The sequence below is a fragment of the Alosa pseudoharengus genome, unplaced genomic scaffold, assembly GCF_046254945.1.
Source record: "Alosa pseudoharengus isolate Yale_2024_CS ecotype anadromous, Long Island Sound unplaced genomic scaffold, YU_APseudo_1.1 YU_APseudo_1.1_scf_1, whole genome shotgun sequence".
Lineage (NCBI taxonomy): Eukaryota > Metazoa > Chordata > Actinopteri > Clupeiformes > Clupeidae > Alosa > Alosa pseudoharengus.
The window spans coordinates 12092718-12119496 of NW_027468564.1; the positions used below are offsets into that span (position 1 = coordinate 12092718).

General features: G+C 40.3%; 1 protein-coding gene and 1 long non-coding RNA gene across 9 annotated transcripts in view; one reads left to right on the top strand and one right to left on the bottom strand.

Annotated features, from left to right (window-relative positions):
* The window catches only part of LOC143136317 (NACHT, LRR and PYD domains-containing protein 3-like), a 286890-nt gene that overhangs the window by 111616 nt on the left and 148495 nt on the right, over nt 1-26779 (bottom strand). Inside the window, exons 1-3 of one of the 8 annotated variants that reach the window (XM_076297025.1) lie at nt 3511-3711; nt 3005-3121; nt 2390-2506 (exon numbers count right to left, since the gene is read on the bottom strand). The exons of the other annotated variants lie outside the window; for them this stretch is intronic. Coding sequence (XP_076153140.1) covers nt 2390-2506; nt 3005-3075 — 188 coding nt within the window. The 5' untranslated portion in view covers nt 3076-3121; nt 3511-3711. Of the gene's footprint in view, nt 1-2389; nt 2507-3004; nt 3122-3510; nt 3712-26779 lie in introns of those variants that run through there. 8 annotated transcript variants of the gene reach the window in all.
* LOC143137700 (uncharacterized) lies at nt 4492-6679 on the top strand. The gene is made up of 3 exons (XR_012990068.1): nt 4492-5202; nt 6457-6565; nt 6655-6679. It is a non-coding gene; the product is annotated as an uncharacterized LOC143137700 (long non-coding RNA).

Consider the following 26779-nt stretch of genomic DNA (forward strand, 5'->3'; position numbering starts at 1 on the left):
TTCCAAAGGAATGAAAGCTGTTTATACCAACTTAATATCATGCTTATCATTGTTAATATTGTACAATACACGTGGTACAAACAATATTAGAGCTTGTGGACTAGCTATAGGCTATATTTCAATGGAGCTGGTAAAAAAAAGATAATTAGGCCTATGAGAACGTGGCCACAATGGGCTTAAAGTGACAGTGCACCATTTACAAATGAGTTAAACAGCATCAAATGTGTAGTATTTCTTAAGAAATGAATACTTTAAAACACAATTACTGTGTCAGTATTATCATTTAAATAATATAAAAGTGTTTTTCTTTTACCTTTGTGGTTACTCATTATCATTTTGTGATTTATGTTGTATGTAATATGCCATTTAAGAAGCTTTACTCTTTAGGAACTTTTTAATTGCGGTTAATCGAGATGAATTCATTTCAAAATATATTTTTTTAATCGTTTGACAGCCCTATAATAATATTGGAGAAGGGGAATGGCTACACTTACAAATCCTGGGTGTGTTCACACTGTTTTTGCTTTTAGATAATAATAATAATAACCCAAAATGATTGTCATGCATAAGACTTTTTTTCCTATCATGGACTCGGTCCTGACTCGGACTCGAACCTTTTTGGACTCGGTCTTGTCTTGGACTCGAACCTCTTTGGACTCGGTCTTGACTTGGTCTCGACTAGTCCTGGTCTTGGACTTGACTTGGACTCGACAAAGGTGGTCTTGACTACAGCCCTGCTTTAAGGGGTGCTGAGTCTAAACGGTTAAAGTCCTTTTGCCAGCTCTTGCTCATAAGGCTGATCCAACTCTAGCCTTGTTTGTTTTCGCCACATTGACAGCACAATATTAAAGGTACTCTAAGTGATGCCACGTGTTTTTTAGGCTAAAACATTTTATGTAACTTACTGCAAACATCACCTAACCGACCGCTAGCTGTCTGTCCTGAATCACTGTAAAAAAAAACGTGATCTCTGTGGACAGCCCAGGCTCCAAGAACGGCAACAAAAACAACCTGGGCAAACTTAGCCCATGAAAACATAACAAGCTGTTCCAGCGAATTCACAGACAAGATGCACATTTAGGAGAGTTTCAATTGCACGGGAGCAGCACGGGAGGGAGGGGGAGGAAGTAGCGAGCTAGCTCTCTGTTTTGTTTGATAGTCAACAGAAGTGATGTTGCCCAGCAGCGCTTAGAGCACCTTTAAGTTATTAAGCACTTTCATATTTAGGATGGAATCATGTAATGAGTTGTTGCTAGCTTGACATTTCTATTTGCTAATAAAAGTGCATTATGCACCTGGTAGCCACCTAGTTATTTGAATGGAATAGTCTACGTTTCAATCGGCATCTATATGCTTCATGGAAATGAAGACAACTCAATTCTTCAGATGCAAAGTAATCTTTATATTCTTGGCCATGTTACAAATCTTTGAGTAGCCTACAGCCAATGTTAAAGAGCCATCTCACCAAACTAAGCTTATAAATGGTGAGAGTGAGACAGTGGGAACTTGATAACTCTGTCACCTATTCTAGCCTTCAAGTCTTTCTTTAATTCGTAAATTCCTTTTAAACGTTTCTTATTAAATAGGAGATGGCAACAATGACCAGCCAGCCTCTGCCTCTATTTCTTTTGCATGCTCAAGATGCATTCCAGATTACACATAGTGTAGTAACAAGGTATAGCTGCACGAGGTATAGCTGCACGAAGATTGTGAAAACAAAGGTGTTAATCATCCTTGCATGTTTGATCGATAACTCATATCGGAAGGTTTTAATGCACAATCAAAATAAAAACTATATAGATTCTGCATTGTTTGCGTTTTTCTTCTAAGTGTGAGATCCGGGGCTGTTGCTTGGCATTAGAGCTAGATAAACTTGTTAACATGAATATGTGTAAGCCTCCAAGTTTGGTAGCAAATCTATGCATGATTCCATGGTAAACCAGAGTTAATGCATTAGTTATGTTTTCCAGATTCTTGTCATTTAGTATGTGTGTGTGTGTGGGTGTGGGTGTATGTGTGTGTGTGTGTGAATGTGTGTGTGTGTGTGGGGGGGGGGGATTAAAGGTACTCTATGCAGGTTTAGGTATTTTTGGCGATTGTAGAGCTCCCTTTAGAGTTGCGATATATTTATATTTTACTCAGCTGTTGTAAATAGCATGTCGATAGGTGAACTATGCTAGGTGAAAGATTTTACATTTTTGTTTACCATCAAATTGGCTTCATTAAGGTGAACATCTCAGAGAGAGAGAGAGAGAGAGAGACTATGTGCGGTGTGTGTGTGTGTATGTTTGAGTGCATGTGTTTGAATTTCAGTGTGTGTGTGTGTAGAATTCCATGTGAGAACACTGACATGAATAACTTTAATGAATCCTAAAGGCTGATGTCTTACTTTGCATCAGGTGGGACTGTTCCAGTACTGAAAGTGGGCAGATCACCATCCTTGGACTGGTCACTCCTCATGGACACACAGCTGAGCACTGGAGACGGAGGTCTGTGTGTCTGTGGTCTACAAACAGACATATAAGAAACATGTCAACACAGACTCATTTCTCTGTGGGATGGTTACATTTATTCACAGTTGACTTAAGGGGGGGATGTTTAACAAACACTGAGATAAACTCTAAAGTCTAGGTTGTCTGAACCTGAGACGACTAAACTAGGGTTGCCACATTTGATTTGTGAAAATCCAGGACATTCATTGGTTACATTTATTCACACTTGACAGTATAAGGAACATAACAACAAACATCTCCATCAGTGAAAAATAAATCTCTTTGTGTCTATACCTCTCTCAAAAATAGACACACCACCATTAAAACATGCATACAACACACACACACATGCAAGTTAACATACAAAGAGAGAGGGGGGGGAGGGTGTATGTGTGTGTGCATGTACGTGTGTGTGTATGTTTGTGTGTGTGTGTGTGTGTGTGTGTGTGTGTAGAATTGCATGTGAGAACACTGACATGAATAACTTTAAATCCTAAAGGCTGATGTCTTACTTTGCATCAGGTGGGACTGTTCCAGTACTGAAAGTGGGCAGATCACCATCCTTGGACTGGTCACTCCTCATGGACACACAGCTGAGCACTGGAGACGGAGGTCTGTGTGTCTGTGGTCTACAAACACAGATACATAAGAAACATGTCAACACAGACTCATTTCTCTGTGGGATGGTTACATTTATTCACAGTTGACTTAAAGGACAATTCCGGCGCAAAATGAACCTAGGGGTTAATAACACATGTGTACCGAGTTCGACCGTTCGCTGGGATGTATTTTCATGCTAGTCGAATGTGACCAGTTTTATTGCAAACCGCTTATTAGCGTTTAACGCTAGCCTTCGGGGCACACGTACAGTAGAAAGAAATCGCTATTTCTATACCACTAACAAGGCTCAAAATAGCACCACACTTACACAGTAGCATAATGAGGGTCTTTACATGTAAACCGAAGCATTGAGAACTTTGTAAGTGTACAGGCAGTTTATTAAAAAGAAACACATTACCGTTCACGTCTGGTTCACATACAGGCAGGCGCCTTGGTTAAACAGCACTCTGGGAAGTGAATCTCGGGTGAAACGTCGTTGCAGAAGGACTGTGCAAAAGAGAAGCACTGAACGCAACAGGAGACATAAGAGATGGCAGGTTATTTGAACGAATTTGAAGACATCGAGGATGAACCCTTATTGGACGTCCTTATCTTTTCGAGTCGGAATATACCAACGAAGAGCTGCGGGAGCTCCGTGAAAGGGCTATGAGAGAGAGCTAGAAGCTACCTGTAGTCAATGCCACACAGGCGGCGGCGATCCATACCAGAGCCCCACTAACACAAAACGTTAAGGGAACGTTCGGGAACGTTAGTGTATGGTTCCCTTAAGGGTAGTTCGAACCAAACCAAAAACTAACGGTTAGGGAATGTTACCTAAGGGTTCCTTAACGTTCCTAAACGTTAAGGGAACCAACCAACCAAAACGTTCTCCTATGGTTGCACAGTACCTTCACACAACGTTCCCGTTTGGTTGTTATTGGTTGTTTTTGGTTGTTCTGAGTGCTGTTTTGACATGTTTATTTTAACCAGCTCCGTTTAAGTTTTTGAAGTAGGCCTAGCATATACAAGGTTTGCAGTCACTTGATATTCACTAAAAATGATTGGCCTTATGTAATCAAATTAAGATAAGGAGTAAGAGAATATATTTATTTTTAGGCTGATATCAATTTTGCTATAAACAATACTTTTGTGCTTGATTTCAGTTTTGTAACCGTATGAAGTGAAAATGCTTAAAACACGAATCTATCAATAAAACAATTTTCACTTCTACATTTCACATTTCACTTAGCTCAATATAAAAGTCCAACCGTTACACCCCCACGCCAGTAGGGGGAAGACAACGCCTGGTCTGCATTCAGAACCGATTGCAGTTTCACGTTGGATTAAACAAACAATAATACTTCGGTAAATAAAATATAAAATATTTTTATAATAGTTTTCTGCTATCACTAGAATACATTCAGAACATGTTTCATTTGTTCCTGTAGCCTACCATTACCATTTTACATTCACACATGTTACATTATTTGCATTCGAGGCTTCTGATTAGGTGGCAATGACGTCAATGGTAATGCGTCTCTATTCATTCCAATTCCATGCCGTGTTAAATGTGTTATATAGCATTGTGTGATTGATTGCGCCTCTATCAGCGTTAGAAACTGGAGACAATAACAACACAAGCTCCATTTCAGTTTTTGAAGTAACATACAAAATGTTTGCAGTCACTTGATTTAGATCCACTCAAATGATTGGTCTTATAAAATCTAAGTAAGGTAAACATCATATCAAGATAATATTTATTTTAGGCTAATATAAATTTTACTAAATAAAAAATATATACTTTTGTGCTTTTTTTTACGTATTAGGTGAACTTTAAACAAAAATCTATCAATAGAACACTTTTCACAACTAAGAAAATTCACTTATTTCATTTCACAATTCACTTCAGTTCAATCAGACAGGCTCTCCCTTACACGTAGGCCTACCCCCACGCCAGTAGGGGGAAGACAGCGCCTCTGCTTTCAGGTGATCGATTGAAGTCTTGTCCTGACTTCCGTAAACGGTCTCTGTTTGAATTCCGTGATTCTTGAACACCGCTGGAAGAAGTCTTGGAATGGATTACACTCGTCTTGAATTCGATCTCACGAAAGTAAGTGAAATATGTTACAGTTTCATGATGTAGGCCTAGTGGTTGTAATGCAAGGGTTTGAGGTTTAACCTTAAGTCCAATCACTTGTAGGGCTTTGTTATATTCCGATTCTGCCAAGTTTGTAATTTACCAGAGCACATTGCTCGTTCGTCTTTGTTTGAGCTGTTCTCAACGTGTTATGTTTTGCAGCATTGTATGTTTTGTGTCATCGTGTTAACCTGCTCACGTTGATGTTACAAATAATAGCACTAGGCTACCGTTTCTTTTAATTAGTTTTAGTGTACAGTCAGTCCTTTTAGGCAAGTCACTTGGCAGCAGTGGTGTAGGCTAGTGGATATAGGCCTACTGTATGTAGCTGGATCTAGGCTACTGTGATGTAGGCTAGTTAGCTGTAGTGGGTAGGCTATACTGTGATCGATCAACCCCAAATGTATCCTAGTCTATTTTAAGTGGGTATACTGAGATGGTGAGGCTTTTTAAGTTGGTATAACCTACTGAACAGTCCTGCATATGTAGGCTACACTAGAGCCATAGAGATGGCTATAGATAATGTATAGGCTACACTGTCGGCGGCCATTTTGCAACACAGTTGATCGGATAGACGATTCAAGTGAATAGACCTCTGAATTTTGCCTTCAAAAAGCTGAGATCCGGTAGCCTATCTTGCAATTTTTGCTATGGGAAAATAACATGGGGAGAGAATTATTGCACTCTCCCGTGGACGAAGAAGTCTGAAATGCAGACATTTTGCTCAACACACGTTTGTCCTCTGCCTTCGAGTGGTAGGCTAACTGTGATCTTCAACAGGCCTACGTTAAGACAGCAACTTAGATTTTTGCTACCCCAGACCTAACTTGCAATGTAACTTGTCATAGGTAGTTAGGTTAAATTAACACCCTGATCTCCTTATAGGCAAGGATGGCAGTTTTGGTTCCTTTTTGTAGGCGAACTTCAGAGGTCTGTTGGGAAGCATACAGGAAGGGGCGGAATGTGTGTAGTAGGCTATACACAGCTGCCATACTGGCTTTACAAACTAAGCCCATGCATTTCTATGGATGCTGTGTCTCCCCATTAGAAATTATCTGGGCTACAATACAAAAATCAAGTCAAAAGCTGGGCCAAATATCCAGTTAAGAAAATCTGGTTGTGTACAGATGACTGATTGCTGCAATACTATCAATAATAGTTTTCTCTATATGGAAATACTGCTTTGCTCTACTACTGGCTCACAAAAACGTTGTTCTCTTAACGTAGATTCATACACCAAAGCTATGGAAAAATGTCAGCGGCTGATGGACACTTCTAGCATTGAGGCGGAAGAAGATGCGAGCGTCCACAAAAGGCAGTGCATGGTCACGTGATGGTAAGACCTCTTAAATACAGACTACATTATTTGCACAATTCAAATATTCTTTTTGCAATCAGTGCAGATTGTATGGTCTTTTATTTCAGATGAATCCGTTCCGCAAGCAAGAAAGCATTCCAGGATGGTGCGTGTGCCTGGAAGCCCTGTCTGTAAGTTAACATTTATACATGTATTATTTAAGAAAACCAGTTGAGTCATATTTCCTACCTTGGAACTACTGACATTGATGTTTATTAACCTAGTGCATATCATGTTACTGTTCTGATGTATTTGTCTCTTCCTGCCTTTTATTAGGTCAGCAGATGTCACTGCCTCCACCACCTGCATGTGAGTTTTTCTTTTTAGCGATTGTTTAATGTAACAGCATAGGTTTATCTTCGTTTTATTTAACCAAGAACTAACGTTTCCGGAACGTTCAGCAAACTTTCCATGGGAACCAAAACTTGCTCAAAAACTAACCTTAGGGTAACGTTTGGGAACCAAAAACTAACGTTTCCGAAACCAAAAACTATGGTTCCCAGAACGTTTTGGAAACCATAAATTGTTAGCTGGGAGGGACCAGATGGACATCCACTAAGTACGTAAACTATACAAGTTATGTTACATCGGAGCTATTATTTCTGATAGGCCTATATTGAGCAAATTACGTTTGATTTTAGTTCACATCGCCTGCCTGTATGTGAACCAGACGTGAACGGTAATGTGTTTCTTTTTAATAAACTGCCTGTACACTTATAAAGTTCTCAATGCTTCGGTTTACATGTAGAGACCCTCATTATGCTACTGTGTAAGTGTGGTGCTATTTTGAGCCTTGTTAGTGGTATAGAAATAGCGATTTCTTTCTACTGTAAGTGTGCCCCGAAGGCTAGCGTTAAACGCTAATAAGCGGTTAGCAAAAAAACTGGTCACATTCGACTAGCATGAAAATACATCCCAGCGAACGGTCGAACTCGGTACACATGTGTTATTAACCCCTAGGTTCATTTTGCGCCGGAATTGTCCTTTAAGGGGGGGATGTTTAACAAACACTGAGATAAACTCTAAAGTCTAGGTTGTCTGAACCTGAGACGACTAAACTAGGGTTGCCACATTTGATTTGTGAAAATCCGGGACATTCATTGGTTACATTTATTCACACTTGACAGTATAAGGAACATAACAACAAACATCTCCATCAGTGAAAAATAAATCTCTTTGTGTCTATACCTCTCTCAAAAATAGACACACCACCATTAAAACATGCATACAACACACTCACACATGCAAGTTAACATACAAAGAGAGAGAGAGGGGGGGGAGTGTGTATGTACGTGTGTGTGTATGTTTGTGTGTGTGTGTGTGTGTGTGTGTGTGTGTGTGTGTATGTTTGTGTGTGTGTGTGTGTGTGTGTGTGTGTGTGTGTGTGTGTGTGTGTGTGTAGAATTGCATGTGAGAACACTGACATGAATAACTTTAATGAATCCTAAAGGCAGTGGTGGAATGTAACGAAGTACAAATACTTCGTTACTGTACTTAAGTAAATTTTCCACGTATTTGTACTTTACTTAAGTAAAATTTATAGTGCATACTTTTGACTTTTACTTCGTTACATTTTACAGCAATTATCTGTACTTTTACTCCGCTACATTTCTATAACACCATCGTTCCTTTTTACGATACATTTTATGATCAGTTTTTTTTTTCTCTCTGACAAACACGTTTGTTTTACCAGGGGGCGGGGTTGCTACCAAAGATTCTGGAGCGCTACGTGCATTCTTAGAAACATAAGCTTCTAGTCTAGATCAGGCAAAGCGTGAGCTTGTAGCCATCTGCATTCGGTAGGCTATATTCACCAGACCCATGGCTACACTGTACATGCAACTGTGTTCTGTGCCTTTCTCTGTCTGTTATCTGCAGCCTCCTCTCCGATGAGATTGCTATCCGCGGATCAGCGAAGTTACAGGCTATGCCCATGCTTCTGTCACACGTCTGATCATTTGCGGCACAAATTAATTGTAGGCTAGACTATTAACCCATTTCACCCCATCGGTCACAATTGTGACCGAAAAAAAATATGTACTTATAAGCCTCTAAAACTGTAAATGGGGAATATCCCAATACTCTTTCAGTAAATATTGAAACAATAGAGTGTTTCAATGAAATGTGTGCAGTGTCAAATGTTTTGAGTAAATTGTCACATGACCAGAGCTGTTTACTTCCTGGTTGCACCTTGAGAAGAGGATGACGGCCTCACAGCTCCCAAATAAAAGTTTTTTAAAGTATGTTAAAATAAACACAGGACAAATATTTTTTGTACACATGGTCTTTAAGGTGTCTAGTTATGATATATACATTTATAATTATTCAAATGTCTTTGGTGTGTTTGCAGAATGAGTAAACATGTTAACGGTCACAATAGTGACCGGTGGGATAGAATGTTGTATCTAGATGCACACATACTTCTACACCTACAAACACACACACATACACATACTCATACATACACACATACAGAGACATACACACACACTTACACACAGATACACACACACATACATACTCACACACACATACACACAGACATACACTCACTCACATACACACTCACACACACACAAATATACACACTCACACACACACATACACACTCACACATACACACACACACAAATACACACATACACACAAATACACACATACACACAAATACACACATACACACACACACAGATATACACTCACATACACAGATATACACACTCAGACATACACACTCACACACAGACACAAACACACACACAGACATACACACTCACACACAGATATACACTCACATACACAGATATACACACTCAGACATACACACTCACACACAGACACAAACACACACACAGACATACACACTCACACACACAGATATACACACTCACACACACAGATACACACTCACACACACAGATACACACTCACACACACACAAATACACACACACAGATATACACTCACACACACAGACATACACACTCACACACACAAAGACACAAACACACACACAGACATACACACTCAAGGGGACTTCACATTGCACGCGACATGCACTTTGCCTGCTGCTCACACACCCACCTGCAGATATATGTGTGTGTGTGTGTGTATGTCTGTGTGTGTGTCTGAGTGTGTATATCTGTGTGTGTGTGTGTATTTGTGTGTGTATGTCTGTGTGTGTGCGCGTATATATACACACACACACACATATATATATATATATATATATATATATATGTGTGTGTGTGTGTGTGTGTGTGTGTGTGTGTGTGTGTGTGTGTGTGTGTATACGCGCACACACACAGACATACACACTCACACACACAGATATCCACACTCAGACACACACAGAGACATACAGTACACATGCACACACACACATATATATATATATACACACATACACAATTGTGACCGGTAATAAAACTCACTTTTTCATCTATTTTTATACATTTTTAAAAAAAAAGAATTATTGATTCCTTTAAAGGGTTGCTAATAACACATGATCTGCCTATTTGCATGTCTGGGAAAAATTTGGGCTTAAATGGGTTAATGAACCGGTGGCCGGAAAAAACATAACCTTCAGATTAGGAAATATTACTTAATTGTGTGTGATCAAATAAAGATACATAGCCTACAATTGGGGGGTAGTAATGTAAGCGCTCATTCAATGTCTATGCGTCTGCGCAAGTGAAACTGAACCTAATCATAAAGACACCTTTCTCAGCAAATTTTCTGTTCAATCGGCATAATTGGCATTACGATCCACCCGACGTTTCCCTTGTCTACCCCGTTAAACTTCAGGCTCTCGTGTTTTGCTGAATGATATTTTACTCAGCAGATCACCCTAGATAACCAGAATTACAGTCTCTAGAATTGTAGGTCAGAATGTAAACTGGGCCACAGATGGTAAGCACAATTGCATTAGCTTAAAACTATCTAGTCGAGTATAACCTAAAACTAGCTTAATTAAAATGCCACAGCCCATACTGATTTTTCCTTTTAGAATATAGATATTAAGATAATAAATCATTATGCAAATACTTTTACTTTTAATACTTAAAGTACATTTAAAAGCAGGTACTTTTTACTTTTACTTAAGTAGGGTTGTCATTGTGGTACTTTTACTTTTACTAAAGTAAATATTTCTCTGTGTATTTGTACTTTTACTTAAGTACTGAGTTTCAGTACTTCCTCCACCACTGCCTAAAGGCTGATGTCTTACTTTGCATCAGGTGGGACTGTTCCAGTACTGAAAGTGGGCAGATCACCATCCTTGGACTGGTCACTCCTCATGGACACACAGCTGAGCACTGGACATGGAGGTCTGTGTGTCTGTGGTCTACAAACACAGACACATAAGAAACATGTCAACACAGACTCATTTCTCTGTGGGATGGTTACATGTATTCACAGTTGACAGTATAAGGAACATAACAACAAACATCTCCATCAGTGAAAAATAAATCTCTTTGTGTCTAGTCCTTTTTCTCAACAATATACATGTTAACACACAAAAGAGAGAGAGAGAGAGGGAGAGAGAGAGAAAGAGACACAGACACACTCACACATACAAAGCAATTGTATAACATAACAATGTGTGTGTGCATGTGTGTGTCCGTGCACTTGTCTGTGTGTATGTGCGCATATGTGTGTGTGTGTGTGTTTGTCTGTTCATGTGTACGTGTGTGTGATCGAGAGGGAGAGTATGTGTGGCTCATTCAATCTGGCCCCCTAATCATCCACTGAAAAGTTGTTTGTAGGTGCGCACATCCAAGGCAGGTGCTGGACAAAAAGTGCTAGGCTACTAAATGAAAAAAAGGGTGGAATGTCCGCACACTTGCTCCCATCAGGATTTTTTATTGCCTTTCACCAGTGTGTAACGTTTTGAGCTTATACACTCTTCATCAGACATCAGACAGACAGACAAGTCTGATGAAGAGTGTATAACCCCTAATCATCCACCACAGTAATTGTCTAATTCACACTCTCACTCTCCACCTCAAGCTGGTGTGTGGTGAGCGTTCTGGCGCATAATGGCTGCCGTGCATCACCCAGGTGGGTGCTACACATTGCTGGTGGTTAGTGAGGTCCCTCCTTCCCTGTGAAGCACTTTGAGTGTTGAGAAAAGCACTATATAAATGTAATGTGTTGTTGTGTGTGTGCGCATGTGCATGTGTGTGTGGTGTACACATTTTAGTGTATGTTAGTATGTGTGTGCATGTGCGTGCGCATATGTGTGTGTGTGTGTGTGTATGTGTGCATGTGTGTGTGGTGTACACATTTTAGTGTATGTTAGTATGTGTGTGCATGTGCGTGCGCATATGTGTGTGTGTGTGTGTGTATGTGTGCATGTGTGTGTGGTGTACACATTTTAGTGTATGTTAGTATGTGTGTGCATGTGCGTGCGCATATGTGTGTGTGTGTGTGTGTGTGTGTGTGTGTGTGTGTGTGTGTGTGTGTGTGTGTGTGTGTGTGTGAGAGAGAGAGAGAGAGCGAGTATGTGTGTGTATGCGCATGTGTGTGTACACATGTGTGAGTGTATGTGAGTATGTGCATGCATGTGCGTGCATGTGGGTGTGTATGTGTGCATGTGAGTGTGCATGTGTGCACGAGTATGTGTGTGTGTATGTGTGCACATGTGTGAGTTTGTGTGTGTGAGAGAGAGAGAGAGTGTGTGTGTGTGCGTGTGTGTGTGTGTGAGAGAGAGAGAGAGAGGGTGTGTGTGCATGTGTGTGTGTGTGCGTGTGCGTAGAATTCCGTGTGAGAACACTGACATGAATAACTTTAATGAATCCTAAAGGCTGATGTCTTACTTTGCATCAGGTGGGACTGTTCCAGTACTGAAAGTGGGCAGATCACCATCCTTGGACTGGTCACTCCTCATGGACACACAGCTGAGCACTGGAGACGGAGGTCTGTGTGTCTGTGGTCTACAAACAGACATATAAGAAACATGTCAACACAGACTCATTTCTCTGTGGGATGGTTACATTTATTCACAGTTGACTTAAGGGGGAGGTTTAACAAACACTGAGATAAACTCTAAAGTCTAGGTTGTCTGAACCTGAGACGACTAAACTAGGGTTGCCACATTTGATTTGTGAAAATCCGGGACATTCATTGCCGACCCCCCCCTCCCCCCCCAAAAAAAAAAAGTTATGATTTTGATTCATGTTAAATGCCTATAAATCATAGTTATACTAGGCCTATTTCTGGTTTTAAATAATAACTTATTAACAAATGCTGCAAATGTTACTGTTTAACTATAAATGGTACATTCATTGTCACTTTAAGGTTGCTGAGTCTAAACGGTTCTTATAATGCCCTTTCACCTGCTCTTTTAGCTAATCCATAAAACATTAACAATAGGCTACTATCAGGCATGGAGATCAGTTCTTTCAGTTCCCTTCACCTTCACAAATCGTTCGTTTGATTCGTTCTTTCAGTTCTTTCCTTAAGTCAAAATATGCTTTAGAACACTGTCTTGGTTGTCTTAAGTCAAATATCCTTTAGAACACCGTCTCATATGGTCTGTTACATCATTTATGTAAATATCAAGCTTAATATTAAGCACATAAGTGCCTTTTTTCATAAATATACTGAATGGAATGCAGTAAGAATCAAATGGCGTTTTCCAAGTTCTAGCGCTGGCAGGCAGGCACGTAAGTAAAGCCAGGCCTATCATTTGTTTACCCATGGCAACGCGGTTGCTACCTGCTGTAGTACTCTCATTCACGTTTTAGACTCAATCGCAATATACAGTTGAGGGAGATGAATCTCTGTTTGTTTGTATCTTTTATTATGTGACCATATTTTTGTATGTTAAAAAAGAACCAGTTCTCTTGTTTTGGGAATCAGTTCTCGTCATTCACCTTCGGGATTCGTTCTTTCTGACCGAATCAGTCGCGAACTGCCCATGCCTAGCTACTATGCATATTAAGTTGTTACCCACTCCGAAATTTTCACCCTGTCGGCATTGTATACAAGGATACAAGGAAGTTTATTGTCACATGCATATAGTTACTGGAAGTAAGAAATGCAGTGAAATTATGTCTGCTGTCAGCCTATTTGTGCATTAATGGGGGGGGGGGGGGGGGTGCAGTAGAAGAGGGGTTTAGTAGATTAAGTGGCAAGGGCTGCATAAGAAAGGTGGGGGAGGATTGGGATTGGGGGGGGGGGGCGGGGGGGGCACCAACAAGGAGCACCCAAGAGCAACAGGGGCAAGGAAAAACTCCCTTACCAAGGAAGAAACCTTGGGCTCAAGGGGCTAACCCAACTGCCAGGGGTCTTGGTGTGTGTGTTGGGGGGATGACAGGGGAGATGGGATAGTGTGCTGTGTATGTGGGCAGAGGGCAGTGTGCAATATGTGTGTTGGAGAAGCTTCCTCGGCTAGGCAATCAAGGACATGGGTAGATGGAGGAGAAATCAAAAATAATAAATAAAAAGTTCTATGGAGATGTGCAAAAGTTGGAGAAAGTCAGATATGTGTGTGTGTGTGTGTGTGTGTGTGTTTTGACGTGTGATGAAATAAGAAAATAAATAAAAGGTCTGTAGCATAGGGAGAGGTATGTAAAAGTGCTAAAAGTCTTGTAGGTGTGTGTGTGGGGGGTGGGGGGGGGGCAGTGTGCTGTAAGTATGTAGAGGATGTGTGTTGGAGAAGATCCTCAAGGCAGTGTGCAGCAAGTATGTAGAGGAGGCTTACTGTAGCAAGCAGTGTGCTGTATGTATGTGAGGTGATGACAGTGATGATGTAAGTGTGTGTGATGGGGGTGGGGGGGGGGGCAGAAAGGCTAGGCAATCAAGGACATGGGTAGATGGAGGAGAATTCAAAAATAATAAATAAAAAGTTCTATGGAGATGTGCAAAAGTTGGAGAAAGTCAGATATGTGTGTGTGTGTGTGTGTGTGTGTGTGTGTGTGTGTGTGTGTTGACGTGTGATGAAATAAGAAAATAAATAAAAGGTCTGTAGCATAGGGAGAGGGATGTAAAAGTGCTAAAAGTCTTGTAGGTGTGTGTGTGTGTGTGTGGGGGCGGGGGGGGGGGGGGGGGGGGGGTCATGAGTGCTGAGTAGTGAATGAGTGCAAAATCAGTATAGTGTGAGTTCAGAGTTGGGAAATGTTTGAGAGTGCTGAGGAGTGAATGTGTGCAAAGTCAGTATAGTGTGAGTTCAGAGTTCGGATGGCCTGGGGATAAAAACTTCTCCTGAGTCTCTCAGTTCTGGCTTTGTGACTACATAGGCGTCTTCTTGATTTCAGCGGTAGGAATAATCTACTGTGTATCTCTTTTTCTTCGCCGCTGGCCCTGACATTGATATTATCCTCCGTCTCGCCCCGCATTTTATCAAACCAAATCGAACCGTCATTTCTTACTAGGCTACCAAATGTCTTCTTGTGGATGTGCTACTTAGTACATCATACACCTTACCACAGTCACTAAAATATTTTTGTTTCCATTGTGCCAGTACAGTTTTGTGTGAGATAGTGAATGTCCTGTGTACTATTAGCATCTTGTAACTTGACAGTAATACACATTTATTTACTTTAGGTACCCAAACAGAATACTTCATGAAAAGTATGAGTATTGATACAAGCACTTCGGATACACCATGGGCATGGGGGCCTGCTACCTCTACTGCCATCAAGCTTGTTCATCCAAGGCCAGCTAGAAGACCTCCGGTTGATCAAGATGAGGAGGAGGATTAAAGCGACATCTCCACAATAACACCTGATGGCTCCACCTATGGTCCAGCGCAATCAATGAGCAATGTAATAGAATCATCACAGCCAACGAATGTGTTTTGTGTGTTGTCCCTTCGGATCCCCAGGACAACACAAGCCGAAACAACAACTCAGACCTTTTTCCCTAAATAATCCCAGCACCATCTTAGAAAGGATCTGTAGGCCAGATGTCTGCATCGTCTGGCAAAAAGAGGACATTGTTAATTCTGTGCATAGTTTGGATGTTCTTGTTTTGTGTTTGCATTATTTTAATAGACTGCAATATTACTATTTGTCAGTGTTTCACGGACCACTTAGCAAAAAAAAAAAAACAGTAGACCTACTTCAACAGTATATTACACAATAGGCCTTCTCACTGAACCACCTTGCTTATTGTCTTTGCACCTTGCTTATGGTGTCAGAGGATTCATGATTTAAACTGGCATAGGTTACATCAGTGTTGCAGAACTGTTTGGATTTACATACAAGTTGGTTCAATATTGCAAACAACTCATCTATTATCTACTTGTGGAACACTTGAGATAGCTTGCGGACCACACTTTGAGTACCACTGCTGTATGTAAATATAATAAAGTTATTTATTGATCAATTGTTACCATTCTATTAAACCAACGTTCACCGACAAACGATCAGGAAGCGGTTCTTCTTCCTACTCAGATACTAGGATCGAACACATGAAGTTGTATCTCCGAATAAAAGCTTTGACACTGAGGATGGCAGGGACATATCAGTAAACACATTCTGTGATCCCAATAAAGATAGAATAGTAATTGACACTGATACATTTAAGGCTTTGTGTAACGGTGGTCAGGCGGTGAAGGGACTGAGACCAAAACGGGCTTTTATGACATTTATTCCTTTGGAAAAACCAAAACAACTTTTGCCTTCAGGCACTGGCGTACATAAAACAGCATCCAATGCAAAGCATAACGCTTCTGATAATTATCTCTTTAAAATAACACAGAAAGAAACATTCCTACAGAAGCATACACCTTTAGCATACTAGACATTGATAAAATAAACTTAAGAAAAATGCACAGGAAAATATTTCCTCATTCTATAACTAATTCACATTTTACATATGGAGCAACATACCTTTGGAAAAACCAAAACAACATATGCCTTCAGGCACTGGCGTACATAAAACAGCATCTGTACAAGCAAAATAAAAGGAAGTACACTAAGTTGAGTGGGTTATATTAGATGCATCATTCATATCATCACTGTCAGCCCTACTAGAAAGGGAGACATGCAACATGGAGCGTTCAGGTGCACAGAACAAATTAATTAAAATTCCAAGAGACTCACTAAACATTCACAGACGAAGACGGAGATAATCCATACACATAATGCTAAACTAACTGTAGATTCATTGCTAATTCATTGACTGAATTGTACTTTCCATGCACACTAAACTAAACTACACTGAATGCATGGAAAGTTGCTAGCGGTAAGACTCAGTGTGTGATCTCGTGGTCATAATGAAAACATAAATAAACTTTCTCCAAGTTGCTAGAAACGCACCCAAATCCTAACAGTACATGTAAAGTAATATAACATAAGTGATATGTCGAAGTTTTCAACTTAAACAACATTTTACAGTTACAGAATTAAAACAAAGTGGGGAGTGCTTTATACAGTCAACCTACCCAATGCAAGCATAACGCTTCTGATCGGGTACGGCAACTACACATGGACAAAAAGTAGCAGAGCTGCAGTACACCGTTTCTCCAAAGGGGGCTCCAAAACACCAATCTCAATACAGCTGCTTAATTACGGCGAAAATCACATACAAACACTAAACTACATTTATAACTGTTACATTTGCACAAAAGGAAAGCCAGTGGGCCAGACGGGATCTCTCCCTTAAAGTGCCCATATTATGAAAAAATCACTTTTTCTGGGATTTGATGTGTTATTGTGTGTCTCTGGTGCTTCCACACGCATACAAACTTGGAAAAAAAACATCCATGCTGTTTTGAGTGAGATAAGGATTTCTGGATGTATCCTGCCTTCAGTCTCCAGGGTGAGCTGGTCAAAATCGGCAAGGCTTTTGACGTCACAAGCCGAAACATTTCAATATTCCCACCCACCACCACCTTTTAGGGCAATTCCGTTATAATGGAAACCTATTGAGCTGCATCGAAGTGGGCAGGGAAAAGGATTTATACTTACAAAATTGTTGAACAAACGTGAATAAAAGGCACAAAATAAGGTTGGTGTAAGAGTTATCTGTTTGTTCATGGGATTCATTCTAATCCCATTACTTACATATTTCCTACAACTAGGTGAGATACCGGTAGCTAAGCTTATGTTGTAGGCTACTGAAGTTCCACTGTTAGATAGCTAGCTTGCAAGCTAACCGTTTTACATAGAGGTTATGGTAAGTGTTAGCTACAGGCTAACTTCGTCCTCACTGGGGTATAGGAAACGAATTAGGTTGGTAGTGTACATAGTTTCGGCATGAGTCAGTTACACATTTCTTCATAACCATTGTGTTAGTAAAAGGATTGAATGTCCTGGGAATCAATATGTACCGTATGACTAGCATCTAGCTGTCTTTCCCATTGGAATCAATAGCCACGTTTGCATGGACATTTTTATTTAAATCCGAATTGAAATGAATCTGATTAAAGATTTCAACTGACTTGTTTACATGAACGCTAAATAATCTAATTGGCAATTATTGACCAAGATAATATCACAGTGCTTCATCTGAGAAGATGCAGTTCTGTAGCCTAACTAACTATGTAAAACGAAGGTGTAGTAGATGTTAGAGGATTTTGAATTGGCGTGTTTCAGACGTTGCATAATCAACACCCCACCTCTCCGCACCAAGCCTATGAGTTCAACTGTTTTTTAAGCCTTCATATCTCAGAAAATAATGTAGATACAAGCTTAAACCTTTGCACAGTAGTTGTTGGGTAATATTTAGCATTATTGACATAAACTATGAAGCAAAGCCAAGATGGTCAGGCGAGGCTGGAGGCATTTGCCAGGGTTGCCAACTTTGGGTGTTTGGCTGGAGAGAGATTTTGTGAAGTCAGGGTGAGTGTGTGTTAAATTTTTCCCTAAACCTAATTTAAAAAATGTCTGTCCCCGGACTCTTTTGCTATGTATAATCCCTGATTTAGGCATATGTAAAAAAACTAATAGAAATGAAAAGTTTCTTCAAAATGTACAATTAATTTATTGATTGCACTTGAAAACAAGGCCAGTGTTTTTACTTGGTGGCATGGAAGGATTATGAGAGAATAACGACTTTAGACCAGTCGCGTTAACGTCAGTCGTAATGAAATAATTTGAACGCATTATGTCCAACATCTCCTTGATCCCTACCAGTAGGGAGATAAGAGAAGCACTGCTGATGCGTTAAGCACTACATCCCATCTCATACTAAAGCACTTGGAAAACACTAAGGCATTCGCCAGACTACTTTTTATGGAGTTTAGCTGTGCTTTTAATACAAACATTGTTATACAAGTTAAAACAGATGGAAGTGAACCCTTTTATGATTAAATGGTACTGTTTCTAAGTGTTTCTCACTGATAGAACACAACAAGTTAAAATCATCAACCCTGGAGTGTCCCAGGGCTGTGTTAGTTCTCCCCTGTTATTCACATTGTACAAACGAATGCAGAAATCATCACACAAATAATTACATAATCAAGTTCTCAGATGACACAGCTATCCTTAGTCTGATGATGAAGGATTCCGACGCCTCTGTCTACAAATCAGAAATAGACAGGGTTGTGCTGTGGTGTGAATCGCATAATTTGGTCTTGAATGGGAGCAAAACAAAAGAAATTATCTTTGAGCCCAAATCTATAGGTAACCATAACACAGTGACAATTTACGGAGAGGCAGTAGAACAGGTAACCACATAAAAATACTTAGGTATAATGCTCGATTTCCCAGTTCAAATGGGCCCAGCATGTTGAGGTTTTGTGTTCAAGGATCAGCCAAAGTCTTAATTTTTTGAGAAGGCTGAGAGTGTTCGGTATAGAGAAGGACATTATGCTAACTTTCTATAGGGCTGAATTGAATCCATCATAAGATATGGCATCATAATATGGTTTGGGAACCTGTCCATTAAAAGTATGATTCTACGTCTGCATCATGACCCTGTGTGATATCTGTACTGTTCTTTTAAACATGATGTAAGGCGTCAGAGTGGATATCACTTGGTGTTGTCTATTCTGCGTCAACAGTCAGTTTCGTCATTGATTAGGGTAGACTGAATGTCTCCTGGCGTTGCCACAGTCACTGTATGATTATCTATTTCTTACTGTCGGGTACTTAAACCCTGGATGATTCTGTGTCAAGTCAGAGACGCATATTCTGGAGTACGCTGTGCTACGGGTGTGCCTCTCTCCTGTATACAGCCTAATAAACCTTGCATCTTGATTTGTACTTCTTCGTGACTGGATCTCATATTTCACTTTGGTATATAATATTTTTACCAACACTGTTAAATGTAAAGCTCAATTGCAATCCCTCATCAAGAGGGCAAGGAAGATAATGGGTATGCCCCCCCCCCACCTCACTGCAAGAACTATTTGATGAAGCAGTCAGAAAGCAAGGACTAAAGATAGCAGAGGACACAGAACATATTCTAGATTCATATCTAGATTCACTGAACAAAAATACTGATGTGGTACATGAACATTTAGCTAAAAATGTGGAGAATGCAATGCAATCAAGCATTTTGGACGATATATTGGCACAAGCTGGCAGAATAGGCAACAGGCCGATGTGCGTTTTATTTGGAGACTGTTTTGCGAGACAGAGACTGAGTTTGCTGCTGATATTCTGGGGATAGGCTACAACATAGCCAATGTAGGACTTTAGCCTTTTAATATATTTGCTGCATTGGATCAGTCTTTCTAGAACAGGCAAGAGCTTTCTAGCCTCACGTCAGCAGCGCTGCATCACCCATGTAGCCTACATTAAAACAACCAGTGGATGGTGGGCGGGTGCGGTTTTGAAAATTGGTCAAAAAACTTTGGTGCTGATGGATGGCGGATGGATGATAAGTTTTGCTATGCAGTTATGGTTGAAATAATAGCCCATCAGCGCATCTCTAGTGTGTGTGCCTCTCTCTCGCTCAGAGGGGAGGGGGAGGCTGAGGGGTCGATCCAGCATGGATTCTAAACTCTGTGGTGGATAGGATCTACAATTAGGTGTTAACAATATTACTACGCTAGGTCGAAGTACTCCCAAGTGCTATTGCGCCACACATTGTAGTTCTCCTGTTTATTCGCTTGGAAAATCGCCACGTTTCATGTTGTGTGACCGTACACATTTTTATCAACTACTCGTGCAACTGTATTTAAGTCGGGAAAACGTGGATGTTTTTGATTACTTCTACGTCTGGCTACGTCTGAGCCCGCTAGCATAGCAACATGCTAACACATTCGCGCAGCGCACCAGAGCGTTTGAGTGCACGTACCGACACGGGAGAGGTATGACTCAACTCGTGAAAGTTAAGGTAAGAACATATATTACTACTGACATCTGGTGGCGTCATCCTTTAAGAAGAGAAGACGGGTGCACAATCCCAAGCTTGCGGTAAGAATATGTTTGATGACTGCTAGCTAAGCTAAAAGTACCCTAGCCTAAAACCAAAGCTAAGAGTAGCCTAGCAAAAGAACGAGTGAGCAGAACCAGTGTAAGTTGCTTTATTAAAGTGTATTTTTTGAGTCGATCGAGATGAAAGAGGGTAACACTTTTTTTGGTGTTTTCCAGGTGCATTGATAGATGTGTCGTGTCCATATGCAGTGCATCGCACAGTAGGCCTAATGATTGTCTTTATTAATTGTTTTTTACAGCTGCTGGAATCGAGACAGAGTGTGACTTTGGAAGTCCGCCACCTTAGACCTGATGTCTGATGAAGACGGCGTTGTTGGCCGGGTGTCTGAATGGATTGTACGATCGCCGTACTTTCGTAGCCCGGAGCTCTCTGAACTCTGTGCCATGCTGCAGTCCCGGTTAGAGGCGACTCCGAAGTACAAAGCCACGCACCATAGGCGTCTGCAAAACGGGCCTACCTCAGAAAGAACCGCCAGTTACAGCCCCGAGGCGGCCAGTTCACAGAGTCGTAGCTTTTGGGCTGCTCATGAGCTATGTTGTGTGGGGAGATCCTCGCTTTGCACATGTGTGTTTGTTTTAATAAAGCTCTTTCTTTGCATAAATGTGTTCCTGGCAAATGTTCCTTTCCTCTAAAAATTCATGTCATTGATGGTAATAATAGTATAGGATAACAATGACATGAATATACAGCATAATGACATATAATATGAATATTGGTGTTTCCATTTATTATGAGCCAGGGTGACCAATAGTGACAGATCTGCCAACCAATCACGAGTGATTTTTCTTATTTGAAAGTTGTGTTTCATCCAATACTGAGTAAGGAAATTCAAGCCTGGCCTGGCCAGGTGTTGTTTTGCTGCCAATCACGAGTGATTTTTCTTGTTTGAAAGTAGTGGTTTCATCCAATACTGAGTAAGGGTATTCAAGCCAGGCCTGGCCAGGCGCGGTTTCGCTGCATTCATATGCTAATTAGAGCCATTAGCACTCTGCGAGCTCTCCACATACGTCATAGTACGGTTCCGACAATTTGTGGCACAGACAAACGTGACATTTGCGGGTTGCAAATTGTCGGCAACTGCCGAAAATGAGGGAGATCTCCGGGCGTTTACGGGGACGAAAATCACACTTTTCATGCAGTGCTGGGTAAGCTACGGGATGATGATGAGTGTTGAAAGGTAAGGTCTATCCCCCAGTACCCATCAAATTATTGTAAAAATTACTGTAATTGGACATATAACATTAAGTTACAGCCTACACATTAATTGGCCTGTAGTGGATCTGATAATATTCCAATAAGGTATAGGCCTAAGGCACCCTGTTGAAATTAGATTCCTGTTACATCCTGGCATCGTGTACTAACCCTGGCCATTTCGCCTCCACCTTTGTGATAAGATGTGAAGCATCACATATCATGTGGCAATTATTAAAATAAAAACGTGTTTTAAACATCAACACCATTAAGAGAGCATCCAAAAATAGAAGTGGCCTCCTACTTGGACATGCATGCTGTGGAAATCTATCGTATCTATTATAAACACAGATTCAGGTAAAACATCAGTCCTAGTGCTACTGGACCTTAGTGCAGCATTTGACACTGTTGATCACAATATTTTACTACACAGACTAGAACACTGGGTTGGATTTACAGGCATAGTTATCAGCTGGCTAAAATCATATCTACAAGAAAGGAGCTTCTTTGTTGCCATCGGAAACTGTACCTCAACACCAACGTCCTTCACCTGTGGTGTTCCCCAGGGGTCAATCTTGGGGCCACTATTATTCAACCTCTATATGCTCCCACTTGGACAAATCATTCAAAATAATTTGATTTCATATCATAGCTATGCAGATGACACACAAATTTACTTAGCTCTATCACCAAACGACTATGGTCCTCTTGAATCTATGTGTCAGTGTATAGAACAAATCAACACCTGGATGTCTCATTTTCTTCAGCTGAACAAAGAAAAAACTAAAGTAATTATATTTGGTAAAAATGAGGAAAGACTTAGGGTTGCCACTCTCCTTGGCACAAAAGGGTTGAAGGCAAAGGATACTGTTAAAAATCTTGGTGTATTAATTGACAGTGATCTAAATTTCAACAGCCACATGGAAGCGATAACTAAATCAGCTTTTTACCACCTCAAAAATATTGCCAAACTCAGAGGGCTGATGTCAAAATATGACTTAGAAAAACTCATTCATGCATTTATCTCCAGCAGGGTTGATTACTGCAATGGACTGTTCACAGGCCTTCCTAAAAAGACTATTAAACAGCTTCAGGTGATACAAAATGCAGCAGCTAGGATTCTAACAAAAACTAAAAGAACTGACCACATTACTCCAATTCTTAAGTCCTTGCACTGGCTTCCAGTAAGTCACAGAATTGACTTTAAAGCACTATTGCTTGTTTATAAATCAGTAAATGGAGCAGGACCTAAATACTTGTCAGACATGCTTCAGCAGTACACACCTTCTCGTCCTCTCAGGTCCCAGGTGAAAAACTTGCTAGTAAAACCTACAGTTAGAACTAAACATGGTGAAGCAGCTTTTAGCTGCTATGCGGCTCAGCTGTGGAACCAACTTTCGGATGACATCAAAAAGGCCCCAACTGTAGCCAGTTTTAAATCTAGACTTAAGACCAAACTGTTCTCAGATGCTTTCTGCTAACTGTGCCGAGTTACAAATTCTGAATCTGCCTTGATAATTATTCTACTTTGTCTTTTATTACTTTTTTTACTACTTTTGCCTTTGTTTTGCTTACTAATTATTCTTTATTTTTAAATGATTTTACCTTGTTTTATGTTTCCTTTTTATTATGATCTTTACCTTTTAACTATTCTTTGACTATATTGCCCTTCTATGCTTTTATTTGTTATTATTGTTTGGTTTTTTTTATGTAAAGCACATTGAATGACCTCTGTGTATGAAATGCGCTATATAAATAAACTTGACTTGACTTGACTATTGACATAATCTGCCTCGTTTATAGATGACGCTCTAATGGGCACTTGCATCCCATCTGGCTACAAAAACAATATGCGGAGATGCAGTTGAATTTCCAGTCGTCGACTAGAATGCTCGAGGAGGAAATAAGTGGGCTAAGAGGGAAAATCAGCAGGACAGCGGCTAGCACACTAGCAGCCTCAGCCTCCCCGCTTTCCAGAGCACCAGAAGTGGTCATCAGACATGAGTTTCGGATCAAATGTCAGATCGGTGAGCAGGGGCAGAAGGATAAGTTATCCTATACTAATCTTATGCACCAAATAGACACGGGAAAACACAAAGGCCATAGTGGAAATAGTTGAAGCTGTAGTTGAAGCGGCCACTCCAGGGCTCAGTTTGCTGGAAACTAAAAGTAATCTGACCATGGCGCACTTAAAGGCAATTCTTAAAGCCCACTTTAAAGAAAACAGATATGTTCCACAGATTTGTTAACATAACCCAGGATGCAAAAGAATCCCCTCAGAACTTTCTTTTTCGTGCAATTGAACTCATAGCGGCTGCTAATGATGCCAGCAGCCCAGAACTCATTCAAAAGAAGTTTCTTAGGTCAGTCAGCACAGGGCTATTGAGTGACAATATCAAAATTCAGCTAAAGGTTCATTTGGATGATTTAAGAGTGACTGATGAGACCTTAACAGAGAAAATAAATGCCAGCCGTTGACTGGGAGAGACAGCAGAAATTGAAGAAAAGTATCCCAAACATGCCAGCTAGAGTAATATTAAGCTTTAATAATAATATTTTATTTGTATAGCACCTTTCATATACAGAATGCAGCTCAAAGTGCTTTACATTTGGAGCATGTAACACAATAATAGTCATTATCAATCACTTTCACTTTTCTTCATTGCTGTGACCATTTATGATCCAATCAGCAACATATCAGAAATATAGAAAATAACAGTTATTAGAGAAGAGTCAGTCATTCCCCTTTGTTGCTGTGGCCGTTTATGATCCAATCAGCAACATATCAGAAATACTATTGTACTACTATAGATATATAAAGGCTTTGCTAACAAATGCCTAGGCTAACAAATGCTTAGGCCCCATTGATGCGGACTCCAAGCAGCCAGCCTTAGCTTGTTCTTAGCATATGTCGTAATTATTTGACTTTATACACAGACATTCAAGACTGGCAGCCTTAACCCTTTACCCCCCACAAGCACGCCATATGGCAACTGTGGCAAGGAAAAACTCCCATATTCCAGGAAGAAACCTTGAGCAGAACCTGACTTAATAGGGGGAGCCCATCTGCTTCTGGCTGGCTGCGCCCTCCGATAGCAGCAGATGTAGAATAATCTAAAAAAGACGTCTACAGGATAAGATGAGATAACTAAAAGCTTTCCTGTACAGGTATGTTTTCAGATCTTTTTAAAAAATATTTACTGGACTCGCCTGCTTGATGTACAGAGGCAGGGTGTTCCATAGTTTGGGGGCATAATGGATAAAAGCAGCTTCTCCACTTTGCTTGTGGAGCACTTTGGGTACAATTGAAAGATTAGAATTAGATGATCTAAGTTTCCTTTGTGGTTGATACGATGTTAAAAGCTCAGAGATATATGAAGGTGCTATGCCATTCAGAGCTTTGTAAGTAATTAACATAACCTTAAAATCAATTCTATAGGAAACAGGGAGCCAGTGCAGTTCAGCCAACACAGGGGTGATGTGTTCTCTCTTCTTGGTCTTAGTTAAAAGTCTAGCCGCAGAGTTCTGTACGAGTGCCAATTTCATTAGATGTTTTTTGGGAAGACCAGTGAAAAGTGCATTGCAGTAGTCTAACCTGCTAGTGATAAAGGCGTGAATTAGTTTTTATGCATCTTGTTGAGTTAAAAAGGGCCGCACTTTGGCAATGTTTCTCAGGTGGAAATAGGCTGTCTGAGTAATTTTACTGATATGGGGCTTAAAACTTAACTCTGCATCTGAGATGACACCGAGGCTTGTTACTTTTGGTTTGACCTGGTGTGCCAAGTTCCCCAAATTACTAAGAACAATGTCTCGCTTTGGTTTTGGTCCAACCAAAAGTACCTCTGTTTTGTCATCATTTAGTTTCAAATAATTTTTGCTCATCCACTGATTAACGGTATCATCTGCATAGCTGTGGAAGTTAACATTATGCTGATTTATGATGTTTCCCAACGGAAGCATATATAGGGAAAAGAGCAGGGGACCAAGGCAGCTCCCCTGGGCCACACCAAAAGGCAAGTCATGTTTTACAGACACATGATCTCCTAGACTGATATAGAAATCTCTGCCAGTAATGTAGGTTTGAAACCAGTTTAGAACATTATCAGAGAGACCCACCCACTTCGCAAGGCGGTGAATTAGGATGCTATGATCAATGGTGTCAAATGCCGCACTCAAATCTAGAAGAATAAGGATTGAGATTTTGTTTGAGTCAGTAGCCAGTCTAAGATCATTGACTATTTTTACTAGAGCCGTTTCTGTGCTGTGATTTGATCTAAAACCTGATTGGAATTTTTCAAGGATACCGTTTTCGTTGAGGAAGGTATTTAACTGATTACAAACAACTTTTTCAAGTACTTTGCTCAAGAACGGTAGGTTTGATATAGGCCTGTAGTTGCTTAGATTAGTATGGTCAATATTCGACTTTTTAAGTAAAGGTTTCACAACAACGGTTTTAAAAGCAGTTGGAAATATACCTGTTTCTAATAGTCTAGGTCCTGGGTAAGATTTGTATGCACTTCATTTAGCGGAGAATATCTCAACTGTTATAAACTAATATCCCTTTATAGATATCCCCATACATTTCTACCAGAATAATCTTCATATTAAGAGAAATACTTTTTGTATTACACTTTGCCTAAAAAATTAAATAAAATATGCAAATGA